The sequence below is a fragment of the Neoarius graeffei genome, chromosome 15 (assembly GCF_027579695.1).
Source record: "Neoarius graeffei isolate fNeoGra1 chromosome 15, fNeoGra1.pri, whole genome shotgun sequence".
Taxonomy (NCBI): domain Eukaryota; kingdom Metazoa; phylum Chordata; class Actinopteri; order Siluriformes; family Ariidae; genus Neoarius; species Neoarius graeffei.
In genome coordinates this window covers 10476293-10496499 of record NC_083583.1, presented here as the reverse complement: position 1 = coordinate 10496499, position 20207 = coordinate 10476293, and the positions used below count along the sequence as shown (strand labels likewise).

Below are 20207 nucleotides of genomic sequence, written 5' to 3'. Positions count from 1 at the left end.
TCAGCGAGAGAACTGTAATTAGGGCTGGACAAGATGAATAAATATCAATATCGTGATAAATTACATCACAATAAGTTATACCTCTTTTTATTAAATTTCTTAAATTTCCTTTTAAATAATTGCAAACTGACGAGGCACTCACGTGATGATAAAACTTTGTTACTTTTTTTAACAAATTTTATCTATCTATTTATTTAGGTTGTCTGTCTTCAGTTTTAATTACTTTTGTTCAAGAAATAAAAATGTAATTGTGTTAAATGTAAAAAAAAAAACCCCGCATACATTAAATAAAGCATCATCAAACAGTTTTTTTTTTTAATGTCACTGTACTGTACTGAATTTTTCTTCGTCATGACCCACACACAAGCTACCAGTCGCTTATTGTGTGAAAAATAACACTCGGGTTTGGTTATTCGGTTATCAAAAAGGGTGTAAAATTATGTCTTTTAATTTTAACCTGATATGAATATAAATGTATTTTAAATTGGCAAATATTTATTAATTAGTTTTCATCATCATTTATTAATTAGTAGGTATGTAACGATATATCATGTTACCATACATCGTGATACAAAGTTATGACGATTAGAATTGATTAAATAAAAATTAACTGGGATCAGTGTGTAGTATTTAGCACTGTCGCCTCACAGCAAGAAGGTTCTGGGTTCGAGCCCAGCGGCTGACTAATCGTCATTTAAACTCGTTTTTGTGCGATATTTCGCTTGGAAAACAGTTTTCAAAACGGCGGCACTGACACCTGGCTGGCACTTCATGTTTCGAAGTCTCGCACAAGTCTGGTGAAGATCGCGCGGATAAGCGACGCCTGCCGTGGACCAAACGAACTAAATTCAACACGGCTACAAACGGAAAAGACCGATAAGTATAATATTTAATTGCAATTAGTTGCCAATACGAGTCACGATATAAGGTTACTAAAACCGAAACCGTAATTGAATAACACGTTAATTGAGAAATAAAGCAAGTTTAAAAATGACTTCAGTTCCCCTTTAAGAAAATGAAACAAAAGGGTTTTTTTTATTTCAATTTCAAAATTTAAAAAAAAAATCTTTTTTTTTTTTTAAAAATATCGCACTCTCAGAAAATAAAATACATTTTTTTTTTGCGGTCCGATTTCCATCAAATCCTGCACTCTGATTGGCTGTTGCTAACGCCGAGCAAGAACATGGCTGAACCCTGAATGACTCAATTTTGTATAAATAGGGGACTACATAGGCGGCAAAATGTAGTTTTTTTCCTGCCATGGAAGTGCACTTGTATACCGAGGAGGAAGAAATTTGTATTACAGCCAGGAATGAGGATTCAAAATGGCGGCTCGGCTCGGTTTTCCCTTTCGGGCGCTCTTGTTTTCTGTTAGAATTTGGAAAAGAAAAAAATAAATTTACCAGCTTAAGGTCAGTCCGTATGTTGAAATACCGTGACCTCGGCCTTGAATACAGTACTTTCAAGACCTCGGTCATGGTATTTCATGATACGGACCTCCCAGCTGGTAAATAACATACATTTATTGTACCTTCGGGGTACAGTGGCTTGTCATTGGAGCAGTACCCTCTAAGGTACTTATTTGTACCCTTTATAGACTGCTTGGGAACATATATGTAACTTTTTGACCTTGAGGTCGAGTAATGAGCCGTAGGGGGTACAGTAATGTAGAATGTGGGACGTAGACCTTGGGGGACGGAAATGGACTCCTACTGTAGCCCTGTTTCTGACAGTGTATGGGAAAATCGAATCATGAACCCAATGTCATGAATTGGAACAAACTGTGAACTGAGTGAATAATTACATGCCAATTAATTAGTACTCATTATTATTATTAGTAGTAGCAGTATAAATGATCTCATCTCATCTCATCATCTCTAGCCGCTTTATCCTGTTCTACAGGGCCGCAGGCGAGCTGGAGCCTATCCCAGCTGACTACGGGCGAAAGGCGGGGTACACCCTGGACAAGTCGCCAGGTCATCACAGGGCTGACACATAGACACAGACAACCATTCACACTCACATTCACACCTACGGTCAATTTAGAGTCACCAGTTAACCTAACCTGCATGTCTTTGGACTGTGGGGGAAACCGGAGCACCCGGAGGAAACCCACGCGGACACGGGGAGAACATGCAAACTCCACACAGAAAGGCCCTCGCCGGCCCCGGGGCTCGAACCCGGACCTTCTTGCTGTGAGGCGACAGCGCTAACCACTACACCACCGTGCCGCCCCAGTATAAATTATATCAGTGAAAACAAACAAACAAAAAACATCTTGCAGGCATGAGGAATGGTCAAAATGGAGACTAAAATGAGACTAAAACCACTAATTTTTGGTTTCATATTCCCCATTCTCAGGTCAAATCTGTGATTTTAAAGATAACCTGGTTTTCTAATGGTCGTTGGAGATGTTTCATTTTAACAGAAACATTTTAAACATTGATTAAAGTCTGTGTCTCTAAAGGTCATGTGTCTCGCTTTATGTCCGATCTTTGATCATGAGAACGAATGGAGTAAAAGTGATAGAAGAGTGGAACGGCGGGGTAGAGTGTAACTCCCTCCTCACAGGTGAAGATTACTGAAGATTAATAATATTTAAACCCAACTGTTATCAGTACAATTAATATGAAGGGAAATTAAAAAAAAAAAATGCTTAAGGAAGCCTTGAACTGCAACAACTGCAAGAAATAAAGACTGCTCCGAGAGCGACATCATTATTTCAATTTAATGTCTCGCTATGTGACTTAGAGCTCATTATTTCAAGATATTACGTCATTATTTGGACATATCAAGTTATATGAACTTAATATCCAACACCGTGCATTCTATCAATGAATATTACAGAATTTATTGTCCTTATTTTTGAATTTATTATATATACTGTATGTATACCAGGCTTGAAGTACTCAAGTTAGACTCGTGCCCTGATTTAAAGGACTTGTGATTTGACTCGGACTCGTGCATTAACCACATTTGGACTTGTAAACTGGAGACGAGGACTCTGATTTTTTCTTTATTTGTAACATGCCATAATAATTTGGCCTAAGATATATATATATATATATATATATATATATATATATATATATATATATATATATACAGTGGGGCAAAAAAGTATTTAGTCAGCCACCAATTGTGCAAGTTCTCCCACTTAAAAAGATGAGAGAGGCCTGTAATTTTCATCATAGGTACACTTCAACTATGAGAGACAGAATGAGGGGGAAAGAATCCAGGAAATCACATTGTAGGATTTTTAATGAATTAATTGGTAAATTCCTCTGTAAAATAAGTATTTGGTCACCTACAAACAAGCAAGATTTCTGGCTCTCACAGACCTGTAACTTCTTCTTTAAGAGGCTCTTCTGTCCTCCACTCGTTACCTGTATTAATGGCACCTGTTTGAACTCGTTATCAGTATAAAAGACACCTGTCCACAACCTCAAACAGTCACACTCCAAACTCCACTATGGCCAAGACCAAAGAGCTGTCAAAGGACACCAGAAACAAAATTGTAAACCTGCACCAGGCTGGGAAGACTGAATCTGCAATAGGTAAGCAGCTTGGTGTGAAGAAATCAACTGTGGGAGCAATTATTAGAAAATGGAAGACATACAAGACCACTGATAATCTCCCTCGATCTGGGGCTCCACGCAAGATCTCACCCCGTGGGGTCAAAATGATCACAAGAACGGTGAGCAAAAATCCCAGAACCACACGGGGGGACCTAGTGAATGACCTGCAGAGAGCTGGGACCAAAGTAACAAAGGCTACCATCAGTAACACACTATGCCGCCAGGGACTCAAATCCTGCAGTGCCAGACGTGTCTCCCTGCTTAAGCCAGTACATGTCCAGGCCCATCTGAAGTTTGCTAGAGAGCATTTGGATGATCCAGAAGAGGATTGGGAGAATGTCATATGGTCAGATGAAACCAAAATAGAACTTTTTGGTAAAAACTCAACTTGTCGTGTTTGGAGGAGAAAGAATGCTGAGTTGCATCCAAAGAACACCATACCTACTGTGAAGCATGGGGGTGGAAACATCATGCTTTGGGGCTGTTTTTCTGCAAAGGGACCAGGACGACTGATCTGTGTAAAGGAAAGAATGAATGGGGCCATGTATCGTGAGATTTTGAGTGAAAACCTCCTTCCATCAGCAAGGGCATTGAAGATGAAACGTGGCTGGGTCTTTCAGCATGACAATGATCCCAAACACACCGCCCGGGCAACGAAGGAGTGGCTTCGTAAGAAGCATTTCAAGGTCCTGGAGTGGCCTAGCCAGTCTCCAGATCTCAACCCCATAGAAAATCTTTGGAGGGAGTTGAAAGTCCGTGTTGCCCAGCGACAGCCCCAAAACATCACTGCTCTAGAGGAGATCTGCATGGAGGAATGGGCCAAAATACCAGCAACAGTGTGTGAAAACCTTGTGAAGACTTACAGAAAACGTTTGACCTCTGTCATTGCCAACAAAGGGTATATAACAAGGTATTGAGATGAACTTTTGTTATTGACCAAATACTTATTTTCCACCATAATTTGCAAATAAATTCTTTAAAAATCAGACAATGTGATTTTTCTGGATTTTTTTTCTCATTCTGTCTCTCATAGTTGAAGTGTACCTATGATGAAAATTACAGGCCTCTCTCATCTTTTTAAGTGGGAGAACTTGCACAATTGGTGACTGACTAAATACTTTTTTGCCCCACGGTGTATATATATATATATATGCACATTACATATACACTACATTAATTTTTATGCTAATTTTGTGCAAGAGGATGCACAGTCACCTGTTCATACGTCATGTTGAGGAACAAGCTAACGTTAATGGTGCTAAAATGCCTGGAGAGAACGCCCCAGGACTGGCTGCTTTGCTTATACAGACTTCTCGTGCAGTGGGAAAAAACGCACTGCTACCATATGTGTTCCATATTATGTAGAAGAACTCTCGAGGAGACGACGGGGACGACCTCGAACTTCAATCATCATTTAGTAAGACTCCACCCAGAGAAGGAAGTGACCTGCTATGTTCATTGCTCTGTTGATAGTGGGCGGGGCTTGCTTACTGTGCGATGAACTAGCTCGTGTTAACCCTCTCTCATGTTATTTGCCCTGTTGATAGTGGGCGGGGCTTGCTGAGCGATGAACAAGCTTTATCTGTAGCCTGTTAACTAAAACAGGGCAGTCGAGCAGTAACGTTAGTCCAACACAGTAGCAGAGACGCTTTCACATAAAGGCAGCAACAGCCACCGTCAAATGGTGCGGGTGGAGTCTTGTTCTCGGACTCGATTTAAAATTTTCTTGAATGACTTGGACTTGAACAACTGGGAGTCGAGACTGGACTCGGACTCGAGGTTTACTTTATTTTACTATCGAGTTACCATCCAATATCACACTCCTTGGAGCATACACACGTCATTAGGACTAATTCCCATGCGCCTGTTCCTGATTAGAGCTCAATCACAGCGTATACATGCAACACTGATGTATTTTATGGAAATGTATTGAATGTCTTGATTATTAGTTTAGCTTTGAATTCTTATTCCTATGCTGTTTCACAGGTCAAAAATAATCCAGTTCTCTCTCTCTCTCTCTCTCTCTCTCTCTCACACACAGAGTTGGACCACTTTGGAAATAAACAAACAGAAGGTTTTAGAATTTTGAAATATTTAAAACAAAGAAAGTAAATCTTCAACATCTTGAATATTTAAATATTTAACATTATGCAAATTTGTGATACTGACCATGTTACTACTTTTCTACTAAAACGGATGTTTTGCACAAATTTGTGGAGTCTTTTCCAGCTCGAGTGAACACCGCCATGAGAGCAGAAAAAGCAAAAAGAGGATGTAGCGAATGCTAAAACTCTAAAATTCATATAAATATTTCAAAGGTTCTACTTTTCATGCAAGTTATTGTGAGTAATAGCAGAGCACCATACTTAACAGAAATGCATCGACCTGATTTTTAATGGCTTTTGACCGTACAACGTTCGTACGTCCGTGTACTGCCACAGGGAACCTGATCATAAATGCAAGGCAACGTATCTCATAAACACGACCACTGGACAACGAAAATTGTATCTTTATTTCCATAAGATAAATGGGTTTTTATCCAGCGCATATGTTTAATTTGCTTTTTAAAAACTAACATGGGATTATTTACTAACACGTTTTATGGAAAATAGCTTCATATGGAACGAGTTAAAACAGTTTTATTAGTCCACTAATTTCTTGGACAGTTGACAGTTTCTGTCATGTAAAGGTAATAGACAGATGGACGTAAGTGCAGGACGAGTTTTATTAAAAACACGCTCGCAAACAGATCCAAAATGGAGACAAATGCAGAGTCGAGAAACAGGCAGTGGTGGAGTGAGGCACAGACAGGATATCAGAGGGAATACTATACATAGTTTGCACATGACGTCACAGAGTCGGGGATTCCCTAGTGGCAGCCATCTTGTGGGTCAAGCTTACCGTACGGGTGACTGAGCACACATTGTAACGCGCGAGTACAAAGTCTTCAAAAGAACCCAAGCAGGCTATTTAAAGCTAGCAATGGTGCACACCTGTTGTATTCACGGCTGTCGTAATAGGTCAGATGATGACGTCAAGCGGAGCTTTTATGGAATTCCCACTGTATGGGAGCACGAAGGTGAGCAAACAAACTCAGCATACAAAGGAGAAATCTATGGCTTGCGAGAATCAACCGCAAGGATTATCAGCCTTCCAAACACAGCAAAGTCTGCTCCGATCATTTTATAAGTGGTAAGTTGTTTAATTAAACAATCAATTGTGTTTAAGTTTGTTTTTGGAAACCAAAACATCATGTAAACAATCTCTGGAGAATGCCTAACTGGAACCGCTGAGTGTACGTTTACATTGTAATGTACACTTAATATCGCTCATTTGTCACGTTTCTATTTGACACTTGTCACTTCACTCACGCAAGGGTCATTTTTGAAAAACATTTTAGGTCTATTCTGTATGCAGGGATGCAAACAGCGCGCCTTTTGGCGGATGCCGCCTTTTTCACAGCTGAATCACGCAGATCCGATTTTTTTTTTTAGGAGGGGCGTTGGAGTGTCTGATTATAATTTCAAAGTAAATTCTGTATAAAAATTACTAAATAAGCAAATCCGTTACAGTCCATGAAACATAGGAAATATAAGGATGAGAAAAAAAAACAGTGAATCGGAAAGCTGCGCACATTTGCGCGAAGCTGCGCAAATGTGCGCAGCTTTCCGATTTATTGCCGATAAAATGCCCCAATATACCTATTATACACACACATATATTTATATGCAGTGTTGAGAGCTCTAAAATTCCAATGTTTACATACCTTGGCTAATCACTTGGTTTTATATGGTGGACTTCACGGACCCAGCCACAGACAAAATAATTGTATGACTCCAGCGACTTGTATGCTTTGAGGTTGTCAAGTGTGTAGGCACTTTTACTATTCACAAAATAGTTCACAATATCAGGGTACGATATGAATGGCAGCCCTGCATAGTCACTTGAAAATGCATCTTTGTCCACTTCGTAGGGGTCAATTCCCCCAATCAAGGCCAGTTTGGCTGCATACCGTTGTCATGAGATGTCATCCAATGTATCTATATACTTCCGTTTGCTTGATTTTGCCGACATTGATCTTTATTTTAGAAAACTGACTATATAACTTCATAAATTCGTCCGAGATAATGTAGCCGGTAATGGCGATGGTCCGTTTTGTTTGCCCCACAAGACGGCGGCTGGAGGGCGTTCCCCGGAATGCCGTGACGTCAGTGAAAACTATGTATACTCACATTCCAACAACACAAACAGGGTCAAAACCAGAAAAGCGGTACAGAACACAAGGCTTGGTAACGTCAGACGCAGGGTACAGAGCGTTTACTTCACAAAGTCTGTGTGTTACTGAGAGTCCTGATATATACGGTATGTATACACTGTGATTGAGCTCTAATCAGGAACAGGTGCAGGGTAATTCGTCCTAATGGTGCAGTCTATGCTCCAAGGAGTGTGATATTGGATGGTAATTCTATAGTAATGACGTAAAGTGAAAGCGCTGGTTCACTGCTGTCCCCCAGGCACCCAGCAGAGACGCACCATAATAAATGTGGTGTTGTTGTTTCTGGCGCATGGCATGCGGCGTCAAAGAAAGGAATAAATATGTATCGTAACTGCAATGTGGATCTCATTATTGGTCTCACTGTCACAAGACAATGCAGTGATTTATTGAAGGGAAAAACACGACACGACACAATTCAGTGGTTCATTCATGGTGCTTTATTATTATTATTATTATTATTATATTCAGGTTGATTTTGTGTCCTTGCAAATATTTTGCTCATAAACTCATCAGGAGCTCCGCTTTTAGGCAGTGGCACACACACACACACACACACAAAATATCAAATTTGTAATGAAAATTGTTGTATGAAAGTAGTAAAGAATGCAAAATCAAGCATTTGTATGATTTCTGTGAGTTTTGGAAGTCCGAGGAATCAAAATAATGAAAAATAAGATATTTATTCGAAATAAGTTCAGGGCTTCTCAAGCACGCACATCAGTGCAAAAAAACAAAACAAAACTTGAAATAAAAGTGTGAAACTACTAAAAAGTTTAAAAAGAGACCTTTTTTCACTTTATTTTCCAGTTTCATGTCAAATTACCCAAACATAATTAAACATTTTATGTTATTTAACCTGTCTATTTTAACTATGTTGATTTCTGGTAATAATTTTGCTAGTCATATCAGACGCTTGCTAGCCGTGCTGTGAAAATTGTCCATGCAGACGCTCATCTAAGTTTCCAGATCTGTCATTGCTTAACTCTTGAATATTTTCTATCATGAATACTATCGTTAAAAAGCTTATATTCTCTGCTTTCCAAAGAAATGTATCTGGTTAAGATCTGTTCAGTACTTTGGGAGTAACGGCAGGTTGAAGTCGGTACAACAGAGTAAAAACTCTGCTCGCGTGACGTCAGGAAACTGCTGGTGCTTTTCTTTTTGAGTCACGGGAAAGCGGTCAGTCTCTCTCTCTCCTCTCTCTTTTCTGATCAGTTTCTGACTGGATTACTCGTCAATATCAATCAGATCACTTTTATAGGGATGTTCTCTCGCTCTCACTGTTTCTGATGAAGGATTCAGCAAAATTTTCCGTCTGTTAGTTTTGATGTTCTGATTCACGGGAGACTTTGAAGCGAGTTTTCATAGCTTTACCTACTTATTTTTTCAAATCAAACTGATTCCTGTAAATAAATAACTATTTTAGAATATAACTGGAGTTGTTGCGATGAAAAATATTGAGATCTTAGTGGTCGGAGTGAGATTTTTAAAAACCGGAAGTCAGAAACGCGAGTTAAATTTCAGTTGAGTGAATGTGAATTGTTTACTGGATGTGGATCAGACAGTTTTTTCTAGGTTCGCCTTGAAAGCTGTGAATATTAATCAAAATAATAATTTATATTCTTTCATATAAACACTAGTAGGCCCTACTTTTGAGAAATGCAAAGGCCTACAGAGCACAAAGAGGGGATTAGAAATAATCTTTTATTACCGTATTTTTCGGACTATAAGTCGCACTTTTTTTCATGGTTCGGCTGGCAATGCGACTTATACTCCGGTGCGACGTATATATGTTTTTTTTTTTTCACCGCGGAATAACTGGAGCTGATGCTGAGTCTGACGACAGCCACGCAGAGGAAACGGCGCTTCATCTGCCGCTGGAGGCAGAGTTGTTCAGAAGCGACACCGAGGATGAGGAATTCAATGGATTTGCTGATTTGGAGTGAAATCATCAGCTTGATAAACTTGATTGACCTGTGTTTTATTATTAATGACAGGCCTATAGTTATTTAAATAAGTTATGTAATGATTTTAGGCAGTGCTTAATTTGTGAAGTGGGAGGTCCCAGAACGCAGGAGGTGGGTGGGTCCGGCAACTCAAAAAAAAAAAAAAAAAGGCGGGGGATGGTTTACTATAACTTTACGCACATGCGCTTATTGTGTGTGTAAAATAATAATAATAATAATAATAATAATAATAATAGACATTATGATCTTAGAAAACGCTTTAGTGACAAACAGTTACAGACAGTAATATGTCGTGATATTATATTATAAAATATTAATTTTTATTAGTCTATATATTAAATTATATATTACATTTATCTTCTAAAATAACAGACTGTACTCATCACAACCGGTTTATTTCACCATTGCAGATCAGATCACACAAGACATGAGTTAAATGACTCATTTTAAGGATTTAAGTAGGGGATTTAAAAGCGGTTGTTGGTTTTTTCACTAGACGGTTGTTTTTACTACCGTACCTGTCTTTGGAGATGATATACCTATAGCCTACTTGACCTCTGATTTGATGAAATAAAATTCGACAAAAATGAAGAATGACACTCCTCGATGATGACTACAGCTTTAATAACACAGATGAAAGAGCCATGGGGCGATAATAAGCCCTACCGGTAAAAATATTCTAAAAGCAAGCTGATTAATGCATCAGTAATAGGCTACTAATATTAGTTATAATAATAATATAGGCTATTAGTAATAATGATAGTGATAGTATTAAAGATAGTAGTAGATATTTAAAATAATCAGACTAGGCTACTTGCAGGGCAAAGGGCGCGTTATCACTGCTCAGCTGTTCGTTTATTAAATAAACAATGCAGTCGCGCAGTAACCACGCGCCGCTTATCAGATACAATCACAGATTCTATGGATAGAATAACCCTTCAAAAAAGTGCGACTTATAGTCCGGTGCGACGTATATATGTTTTTTTCGTCTTCATAATGCATTTTTTGGCTGATGCGACTTAAACTCCGGAGCGACGTATAGTCCGGAAAATACGGTACTTTTTTATTGGAGCACCAATTTAACTTTTTTTACCCAATTAGCATAATTAATACTAATTAAACACTAATTTGCACAACTTGTTTTTAATAATTTTTCAAACTTTGTGTTCAGTATACAACCATCTATGTGCCACCAATTTCCATGTAAATATCTTGAAAAATAAAAAAGTTGTTAAGAAAAAACATTTGATCTCATTGGTTAATGAGGCCCATTTTGGACCATGTGACCCTCAGACAGAATATTACGGCAGTTTAATAAAAATTAAGCCGTTTCTTCAATATTTGATTTGTAATATCTCAAGAACGGATATTTTAATGCTGTAAAAAGTATGTTGTTCTGCCTTCAATTCTGAATTCAATGAGAGCAGTTTCAAGCAATTTGGATCGAGTTTGAATTTTCACCCGATATACCTAATATTGAATACGTCTCGTGATCCATGTGCTTGGTGTTGTGTGTACTTATTCACCATCCTATTAAAAGTAAATTCTTTTCTCCAGACTCACCGCTGCTGCTGTTATCATCCACCAGTATGATCTCTTTGAGCAGATGGCTGGGAGTTTTGTTCATGGCCGAGTGGACGGAGCGCAGGATGACGGACAGCGCCTCGTTGACGAAGATGAACACGATGCTGACCTGCGGCAGGTTCGAGGGGTACGACATGTTCTTACACCTGCATGAAGAAAGCGGCGTTCATTAGGACATTTCTGACACGGTCTTCTGACATGGTTACAAACGACCGTTTAATAAAAACCAGCATGCGACTTGTTTCAGGGTGTTCAAAGCCCCAGCGAGAGCTGTGAAACTTAACACCCGTGACATTCGCTCGCATTTTCTTCTGTTCGATGATGAGAAAACCAGATGAGAGCGACTCTCTCGCGCCTCGGTGAAAAAGAGACATGCGGTAATTACAGGTGGCAGAATAGTGCTTTGCTATTCAAAGCTAACACCCCGCACTTATGGACTGTCAAAACAGCAGCAGGGTGTCGGTTATGGAGCTGCAGAGCACTACACTTCAACACCTCAAAAATGTGTTTTTGAGCTTTTTTTTTTGGCATACTTTCTCGTCTTAAGTTCAGTTAAATGTGTGGATTTACACAAAGGGGCGGAGTTAAAATAAGACAGAGGCGTGCCTATGTTATACGTGCGATTCTGAAATTCTACTTAAAGGAGAACTAAAGTCATTTTTAAACTTGCTTTATTTCTTAATTAACGTGTTATTCAGTGACGTTTTCGGTTTTAGTAACCTTATATCGTGACTCGTATCGGCAACTAATCGCAATTAAATATTATACTTATCGGCCCGTTTGGATTTTAGCCGTGTTGAATTTAGTTCGTTTGGTCCATGGCAGGCGTCGCTTATCCGCGCGATCTTCACGAGACTTGTGCGAGACTTCGAAACGTGAAGAAGTGTCAGCCAGGTGTCAGCGCCGCCATTTTGAAAACTGTTTTCCAAACGAAATATTGCACAAAAACGAGTTTAAATGACGATTACTGCCTACTTTTTTCAAACTTTCCTGATCGCTATCAAAAGGCCATCCTTAAAAAAAAATCCGTTTCCTGTCCACCGGGTGAGCAAAAAAATTTTCAGTCGGGAGGGAGGGATTTTATTTTATTTTTTTATTTTATTTTTTTATTATATATGGATGGATAAGAAATCGCAATGCTGTGTTTGCTTTTTCTTTCAGTACTTTTTTTTTATTACAAAAGCAGACACATTTAATAAAATATGACAGTTTAATCAACTGAAACTTGTACAAAAACTTTAAGTTAGCATTTTAAATGCTGACTGCAACATTTGCAAAACTTTTACAAAGGTACTTAAAATGTCCGACACACGGACTTTTTGTAGTTCTAAATCGAGCGTTAGGCCTAGTTCGGATGAAATTACACTCTTAAAATCATCACTGAATGGTTTGTTTTTCTGAATCTTTACTATTTTGTTGTTCGCTAGAATACCATTTTGCGATTTCACACTTAAGCAAATGTTTGAAAACTCCGGATCTCCTTCCTTCATGGTGGCTGCCATTTTTTTTGTGCCGCACGGCGCATGCGCAGAGCTGATTCGACAGGGCTTTCCACAAGCGCCGGCTGCCGGCCACACAATTAAGTCCAGCCGGCTACTTTAATGACTATTTTTGTAGCCCACAGGCTCTAAATATTAATTTTTGATTTTAATAAAATTAAATGTTTATCTAACGGACTGACAATAATGTCAAACTGAACCGCACTCATTTAAGTTGTGATTCGCGCTGTTTGTACCGATAATAACCACAAATTCCCCGCCGACTTCGTTGATCCGGGGATCCGCGGCCCCGACATGCGGTGTGCGCGCGTGCACTCGGCGGAGGCAGTATGAGCCTGTGGAAAAGGCAGTGGAAAGCCCTGGGAATGCGTAAATGTCAAGTTCGAGTTTAGATTTACGAGCCCGAAAAAAAATGTCGAAAAACCGGCGTTAAAAAAAAAATTTCACCCGCACAAACGGCACTCACCCGGCCGGTGGACCGGAAACAGAGCATTTTTTAATAATGGCCAAACAAATAAAACTTCCGGCTTGATTGCATCAGCATTCGAAAGAGGGCACGCGCGTCTTTTGACAGCGTTGGCGGATGTCGGTCGCTTTGATTTCCGCTGTACGTTTTACTTCCGTCCTACGATGTCTCGCACAGGTCTCAGCGAATCTCGTTTACGGCCGTCACTTTGACATATGGACTGATATATTACAGAGCATATTTCAAACACTCAACTTGCTACAGCAGCGACAAAATGGCTATATTTAATAAAATGAGAGAAATAGAATTTTGATAATAAAAAATTTGACTTCGGTTCCCCTTTAAGATTTACGGATCAGCAATTAAATGTAACAACAATATGCTAAAATGCATGCATTCGCCGGCCACTTTATTAGGAACACCCGTACGTCCACCTGCTGTCTGTATGATGCAGTTCTCAAAATCAGCCGATCCGTCGACAGCAGCACGATGTGTCAAATCATGCAGATACAAATCAAGAGCTTCAGTTCATGTTCACAATGTTCAAACACCAGAATGGGAAAAATCGTGATCTCAATTTTTGTGTGACTTTCTGTCACTGTGGCATGGGTGTTGGTTTGAGCCAGATGGACTGGTCTGAGTATTTTGGAAACTGCTGATGTCCTGGGGTTTTCACACACAAACAACACTCTCGAGAGTTTACGCAGAATGGCGCGACAATCAAAAAACATCAAGTGACTGAGCGACAGTTCTGTGGGCGGAAACAAACGCCTTGTTGATGAGAAAGCTCAGAGGAAAATGGACAGATTGAGCAGTTTGAGCTTTGCTGCCAGGAAGGAACTCGTATAGTAACTCATATCATCACTCTTTACAACCATGGTGAGCAGAAAAGCATCTCAGCATGCAACAGAAAACAGAAGAACACACTGGGTTCCAATCCTGCAGCCAAGAACAGGGCTCTTAGAATCAAGAACAAGTTCCTATTAAAATGGCCAGTGAGTGGACATGATATTTGATTCTGAGTGGATATGATTCTGTTTTCTAAAACTGTTGCCAGAAAATTGGATGTGCACAACCGTATCGAACGTCTGTGCAAATCAGAGTAGAAGAACCCGAGTGTCCTGTATAGAGGATGTGCAGTCACGTGACCTGTCCGTGTTTACTCCGCCATATTGGACGGCTTCAGGATAGTTTACCTTGCACGAGCGTAATGGATCCAGGGAGTAATCCCCAAGAAAATTCGGAAAATACCCCATCTACATCGCGCGATAACTTGTCTAAGTTTGTTCAGCATCTTGAAGGTGACGTGAGGCAGCGTTACGTGGAAAAGTGTTCCAGGTTGCGGATTGCAGATCCGTACAACTTGCCGCAATCCTCGTTCAGGGAAATTCGGAGCTGTGGTGCCGGCGATTTGCCCGATCTGGCCTACCACGACATTTACAATTTTCTTGTTAATCGTGTTACACTGGCAAAGCCCTCAAAGCTTACAAGAGCCTGGAAGCTTATAAATATTTTGTTGCGGGACGGGTATCCCAGCTATACCTCTGGAAGGTTCCGAAGAAGAATGTCTACTTGATAACCTCACGGGTAAGTGGCATTAAGACGTTTATCATAAAGAGACTATGCGGGACGTTTTATTGTAAGAATGTTCGAAATCTAAACTCAGTTCCAGATAATGACAGGGTTGTAAATATGTGTTTTTGTCTGAAAAAAAAAAAAATCACAAAATCACCGCAATCTTTATCTGTGCAGAATTATTATTCAATATCAGATATAAATGTATAGGGGTCACAGATATGTCCAGCTTCTATATTCAAACAAATTAAAAAATATATTTTCTTGCACCTCTATGTGCCTAAAATAACATACATATTCTTTTTCAGTACTTTACACAATCTGATAGGAAGAACTTTATAAACAAGTTATGCATTTGTATACATATTTTATTAAGAACATTAATATTACACGTCCATGTGAAAACCAGTTATATTTTTTTTTTATCACAACTTGGTGATAGGTGGTGCAGTATACTACAATTATACAGCAAGTTCTAACTAATATTTTGAAAAGACCCCAATGGTCCAATAAAGTGTGCAGTGACTAAAAACAGCGTCTCTCCTCGTCTGCGGGGAATCTATAAAATGACGGGCCCTCCTTTTGGCCCTGTCTATTGGTACAACCAAATGCTGAACAAGATATAACCATTCTCGAAAGATCTACTCCCACGCACTTGATAATTAGAATGTGTTTGTCTAAGTTCTATGCGCGGCCATGCCGTCCAAGATGGCAGATAAACAAATATCACGTGACCTCGTGACGTCACGTGCACGCTCTCTATAGACCTTGTGCATGTGACGTCATGGTCACGTGATTATCTGTTTACACCGCCATATTGGGGATCACGCTTTCGCAAGTTTGTAAGTGATACCCGCTGTCGCGATGTCGTCTTCTCAAGTCTGCCTCTCGACTTATGCTGAATCCCTGGATGTCACAGCAAAAAATCGCTATAGAGATAAGATTGCTGTCTTAGGGGTCGACCCATATATCATTAGTAAGCGTGAAACCAAATCTGCGCTTGATTGTTCAAGTAATGAGCTGCCAGACGTACAGTAGCAGCAATTGAATTTTTCCCGTTCCAACCGCACGCCATGCGACTGCCGTGCAGTTCCCAGCTGAACGCCAGGGGGCTGCCATGAATGGCTCAGACCCCCCTTCCTCCCCTATTTTAATTCTAAACACGCCCATTCATTCGATTCCACGGTGTCGACATTAGATGGCGCTTCTCTCATAAAAAAAAAATCTTGAAATGATGTGTGAAGCTTTTGTACTGCACTTCCCGATTTCAGTGAGAAAGTACTGTAGCTGTAGAATAGATACATAAATGTGAGGTAAATTTTACCCAATTTAAGTATTTCATAGCTTTTTATTTCAGTTATTTTATACTCAATATATGGAATTAAATCTACCCCAAACAAGTCAATGCAAATTGTTACCTCAGATTTATTGGGTAAATTCTATACGGTAGGTTACTTTTTCAGTGCAGGAGCAGACGAAACTGCGGGTCTTGGTAGTCTGGTGGTTACTGCACATGTCCTGTACCGGTAACTCCTGAAACATGGTTCGATTCTTGCCTTGGGTTTACTCGCTCAAAAATAAATATTTAAAAAAAAAAGACTCTTGCAATGAAGCACTGTGCACTTTTTAGTCTTACATGTAGGTCCTTGTATCATCCGATCATTCAAGTATTGCATTCAATCTGAAAAAAAAAAAAACCTCAATATTTCGTTTTCCTGTTTTTCTGTATGACCAAAAAATGAGGGATTGGTGTTTGTTTTCCTTTTTCCAACTCAAAACAGAACAAATAATAAACAGGGAAACCAAAACAAAATAATAACTCTAATTTACGATTATTGATTTTCTCTATTCCCCACGCTACATTAGCCTTCCCATGATCCTCAGCGACAGTCCATCATCATCTCTGCATCTATGAAACAGAAAAATTGCATGTGCATGTATAGATCAAGTAATTTATTCATACATCCTATTCATTTAATATATTAAGCTGTTAATGTTAAGCTGATGATCTCTTAATTATTATTATCTCAATATAATAGTAATCTGTAGGGCTGTAACGATACACCCAACTCACGATTCGATTCGTATCGCGATTTTTGACCCACGATTCGATACGCCCACGATTTTTTTAAAAATATTTTAAAGTAGTAAATTTGACTTAACATTTACTTACTTACATTAACTATTTAATAACAAATAATTCAGACCACTGCAGAGAATGAGTAATATGTATGCAAAAATGAACAAATGTATATCCAAAGACTGTTTTATTTCTCAAAATAATACTGTTGAGCCGGAAGCTCTGTTTTTTTCGGTTCTGAAAAAGTCATTTTTCCAAATCGTGTAAATCCGTTAAGATTTTTTTTTGGGGGGGGGGGGGGGGGGGGGTGGCTCTCTAACTGTCTCACTCTCATAGGGCCAATGATTTTCTGTGATCGCGGAAAACAGATGGAAATTACGGAATTTTTATGGTGAAACATTGCCCGCGTGTCAAAATGTAACTGCCGCAGAAGGCTTCCGCCCAAGCAGACATGCCTTCAGTGTTGCCAGATATTGCTAACGTTTTCCACCCCAAAATATGTTCAAAACCAGCCAAAAAGCACCTAAACCCGCCCAATCTGGCAACACTGCATGCCTTTCCGGTCAAGTGATTGTGATTGGCTTGTGGCACACCTAGCCAGCCAATGAGCTGCTTGTTTACAGATTCGCTCCCCGCGTCGCAACCAGAATGGCGACCGCTTAAAAGAAATGAATGCTCTGCCAGTGGCGAGTGTGGACGTTGCGTGACTCGCAGAAGATTGTCGCAGGTCGGCGAAAAAACGACTTACTAATAGATATAAAAAAATAAAAGTAATTTAAGTAAGTTTAAAATGTAATTTAAATAAAAAGTAAAGTATTCATAAATTGAAGTTTGGAAGCGCCTCTGTTTTTGGGCTGAGGAGAAGTTTGAAAGGGTGTACCGCGATTCTGCCTTCTTGTATCGCGATACGGATCGTGGCTCTGCGTATCGCGATTTCGATTCGCATATCGTTACAGCCCTAGTAATCTGTACTCGAGTTGAGGGGGGATGGGGGGGATGCCATCCCCCCTGGAATAAAAAAGTGGTCAAAATCATCCCCCCTTTAAAACGGGCTTCCCCCCTCCCTTCCCTTGAGCAATTTTATCAATAAATGTGGACATTACTTCTATTTAACATTGGAATTAGAAATGCCATTCCACGTAGCTTTGCTGAAACTGAGCATACAGTAAGCTACCGCGAGAGAGGGCACGCGCAAGCCAAGCGTTTGAGGAGGCGACATTCAGTTGGAGTTCATGAAAACATCAAGTTTTCAGCGCAAAGTGCAAATTTATTTCAACAATACTTTAGTAATGCACAACAGTGGTTAAGAGAAAAGTGCAAGTGCAGTCGAACTTGAACCGTGTTTTCAAAAGAGTGGAACAGAAAGAACTTGCAAGAAAAGTAAAGTGAAAGTTCACTTTTTCTGCTTCTTCGCAGTGAAGCCAAAGTAGTTTTTTGCCATTGCTTCCATAGACTTTTTTTTATGGAAAACTACACAAAAGCACACACCTGCCATTTTCATCTTTTTGCACCATGAACTAAATGGCTTGCCATTATCGCCCATTTCATTTCGCCAAGCCCATCTCCACTTATTCTTTACCGTTTTGTCGATGTCTGACACATCTGTGCTTTCATTTAAAAGAAGCGCGTCCATGCTGGCAAAACCGAAAGTAATTTGATGCGCTCTAGTGATGGAAATCGAAGGGCCTTTATCCGGTGGCCTTATACGCAGTACTCGAGTTGGGGGGGGGGGGGGGGGGGGGGGGTGTAGGGGGAGGCATCCCCCTTCTGAAATAAAAATCTCAAATCATTCCCCTTATAAAACGGCCATCCCCCCATCACATCCCTTGTGCCATTTTACCGATTAATGTGGAAATTAGCCTACTATTATTTTAACAAATATTACTACCATTTCAACATTAGAGGCTTTGCGCAGTGATAGCCAACATGTAGCCGGATAAAAAAGACGCATATTTATTTATTCGGTTGCACCCCTCATTCACACCTATACGGAGGTTTCAGTCACTGAAAACAGCTACTTTCGCAAACTCTGGGCAGAGTGGAGATTTCTGAAAACTCCATCTTCAGACACGTGTGTAAATCAGGAAAACGAAGCAGCAGTGGGCGAGAGGGCGCGCGCGAATATAATGAGTCATAGGTGTGAATCTTTCACCGAATGCCAATTGTCCCGGTTCTTCATGAAATCGCACGCGCGTACGCACCAATTCATTAGGTTAACTTTCAAATAACTGTTCTTGTGCACTTGCGACACCGGAGCCACTTTCCTGAATTTTGAGCTTCGGAGTATTGGCTTCTTTATCTATTTAATCAATGAACTTATTTGTCACATACATTAAATTACTAATGTAAACCATTAGTAGCCTATTTAAGCAATCGCTGTTTTCTCCACTGTTTTCCGACCTTTTGTGCTTAGTGAATGAGACACTTCATTACACTCCACTGACCAACTTCCAATTCCGGACTTTTTTGAAAATGTAAAATATAGGCCTACGAGATGTTTTTTTGGGACTTAATTCACGTTGCTCCTTCACTATTAATTTTGAGACTGGCGAGGCAGTAAATACTGTGGAATTATTTTCTCCTTACTATGAAGTTTGTCATCTTAAACAAGTGTCGGGAAATCTTGCAGCCCGACTCTGCAGCCTCCAATGTTTAAGCGAACTGCTGAAACCATAATGTTTAAAGATTAAATTGTAGGCTAATCAAACCGAAGAAAAACACAGCCTTTCCAGAACATTGTCTGCCGAAGCCTGTTTAAGGCCAATTCCATGTAAATGTCAACCTCACCATGCAAAAATAAAGCAACATGTAATACATCAAAACCACTCCCAGAGATATCACCTAAGCCTGTATTTTACAGATGTGAATAAGTTGAACCAATTTGTCACAATAATTGTTCCCTTCGCCTTAATATGTCAGTCTTTCTTTCTTATAATGTAAAACCCAAGCTAAAATCAACTTTGATCATGTACAATTCTATATTATTGCCACAAGCCACAGAAATGTATGCTACAATCCACAAAACAGCAAAACAATAGCCATCCTAAGTATTATTTAAGAACTTTGATAGTTTTAGCTGATATTTAGAGAGTTTTTCAAAGGGTTATGGTGGTTAAATTGCTGATTTTCTAAACATACGCCATGTCTATTTCAGACGCGTCACATCCATAACGGAATTTCGT

At 39.6% G+C, this 20207-nt stretch overlaps 1 protein-coding gene across 1 annotated transcript in view; it reads right to left on the bottom strand.

Annotated features, from left to right (window-relative positions):
- The window catches only part of galnt18b (UDP-N-acetyl-alpha-D-galactosamine:polypeptide N-acetylgalactosaminyltransferase 18b), a 317312-nt gene that overhangs the window by 130730 nt on the left and 166375 nt on the right, over nucleotides 1–20207 (bottom strand). The window contains exon 3 of the mRNA XM_060940841.1: nucleotides 11385–11551. Coding sequence (XP_060796824.1) covers nucleotides 11385–11551 — 167 coding nt within the window. The remainder of the gene's footprint in view (nucleotides 1–11384; nucleotides 11552–20207) is intronic.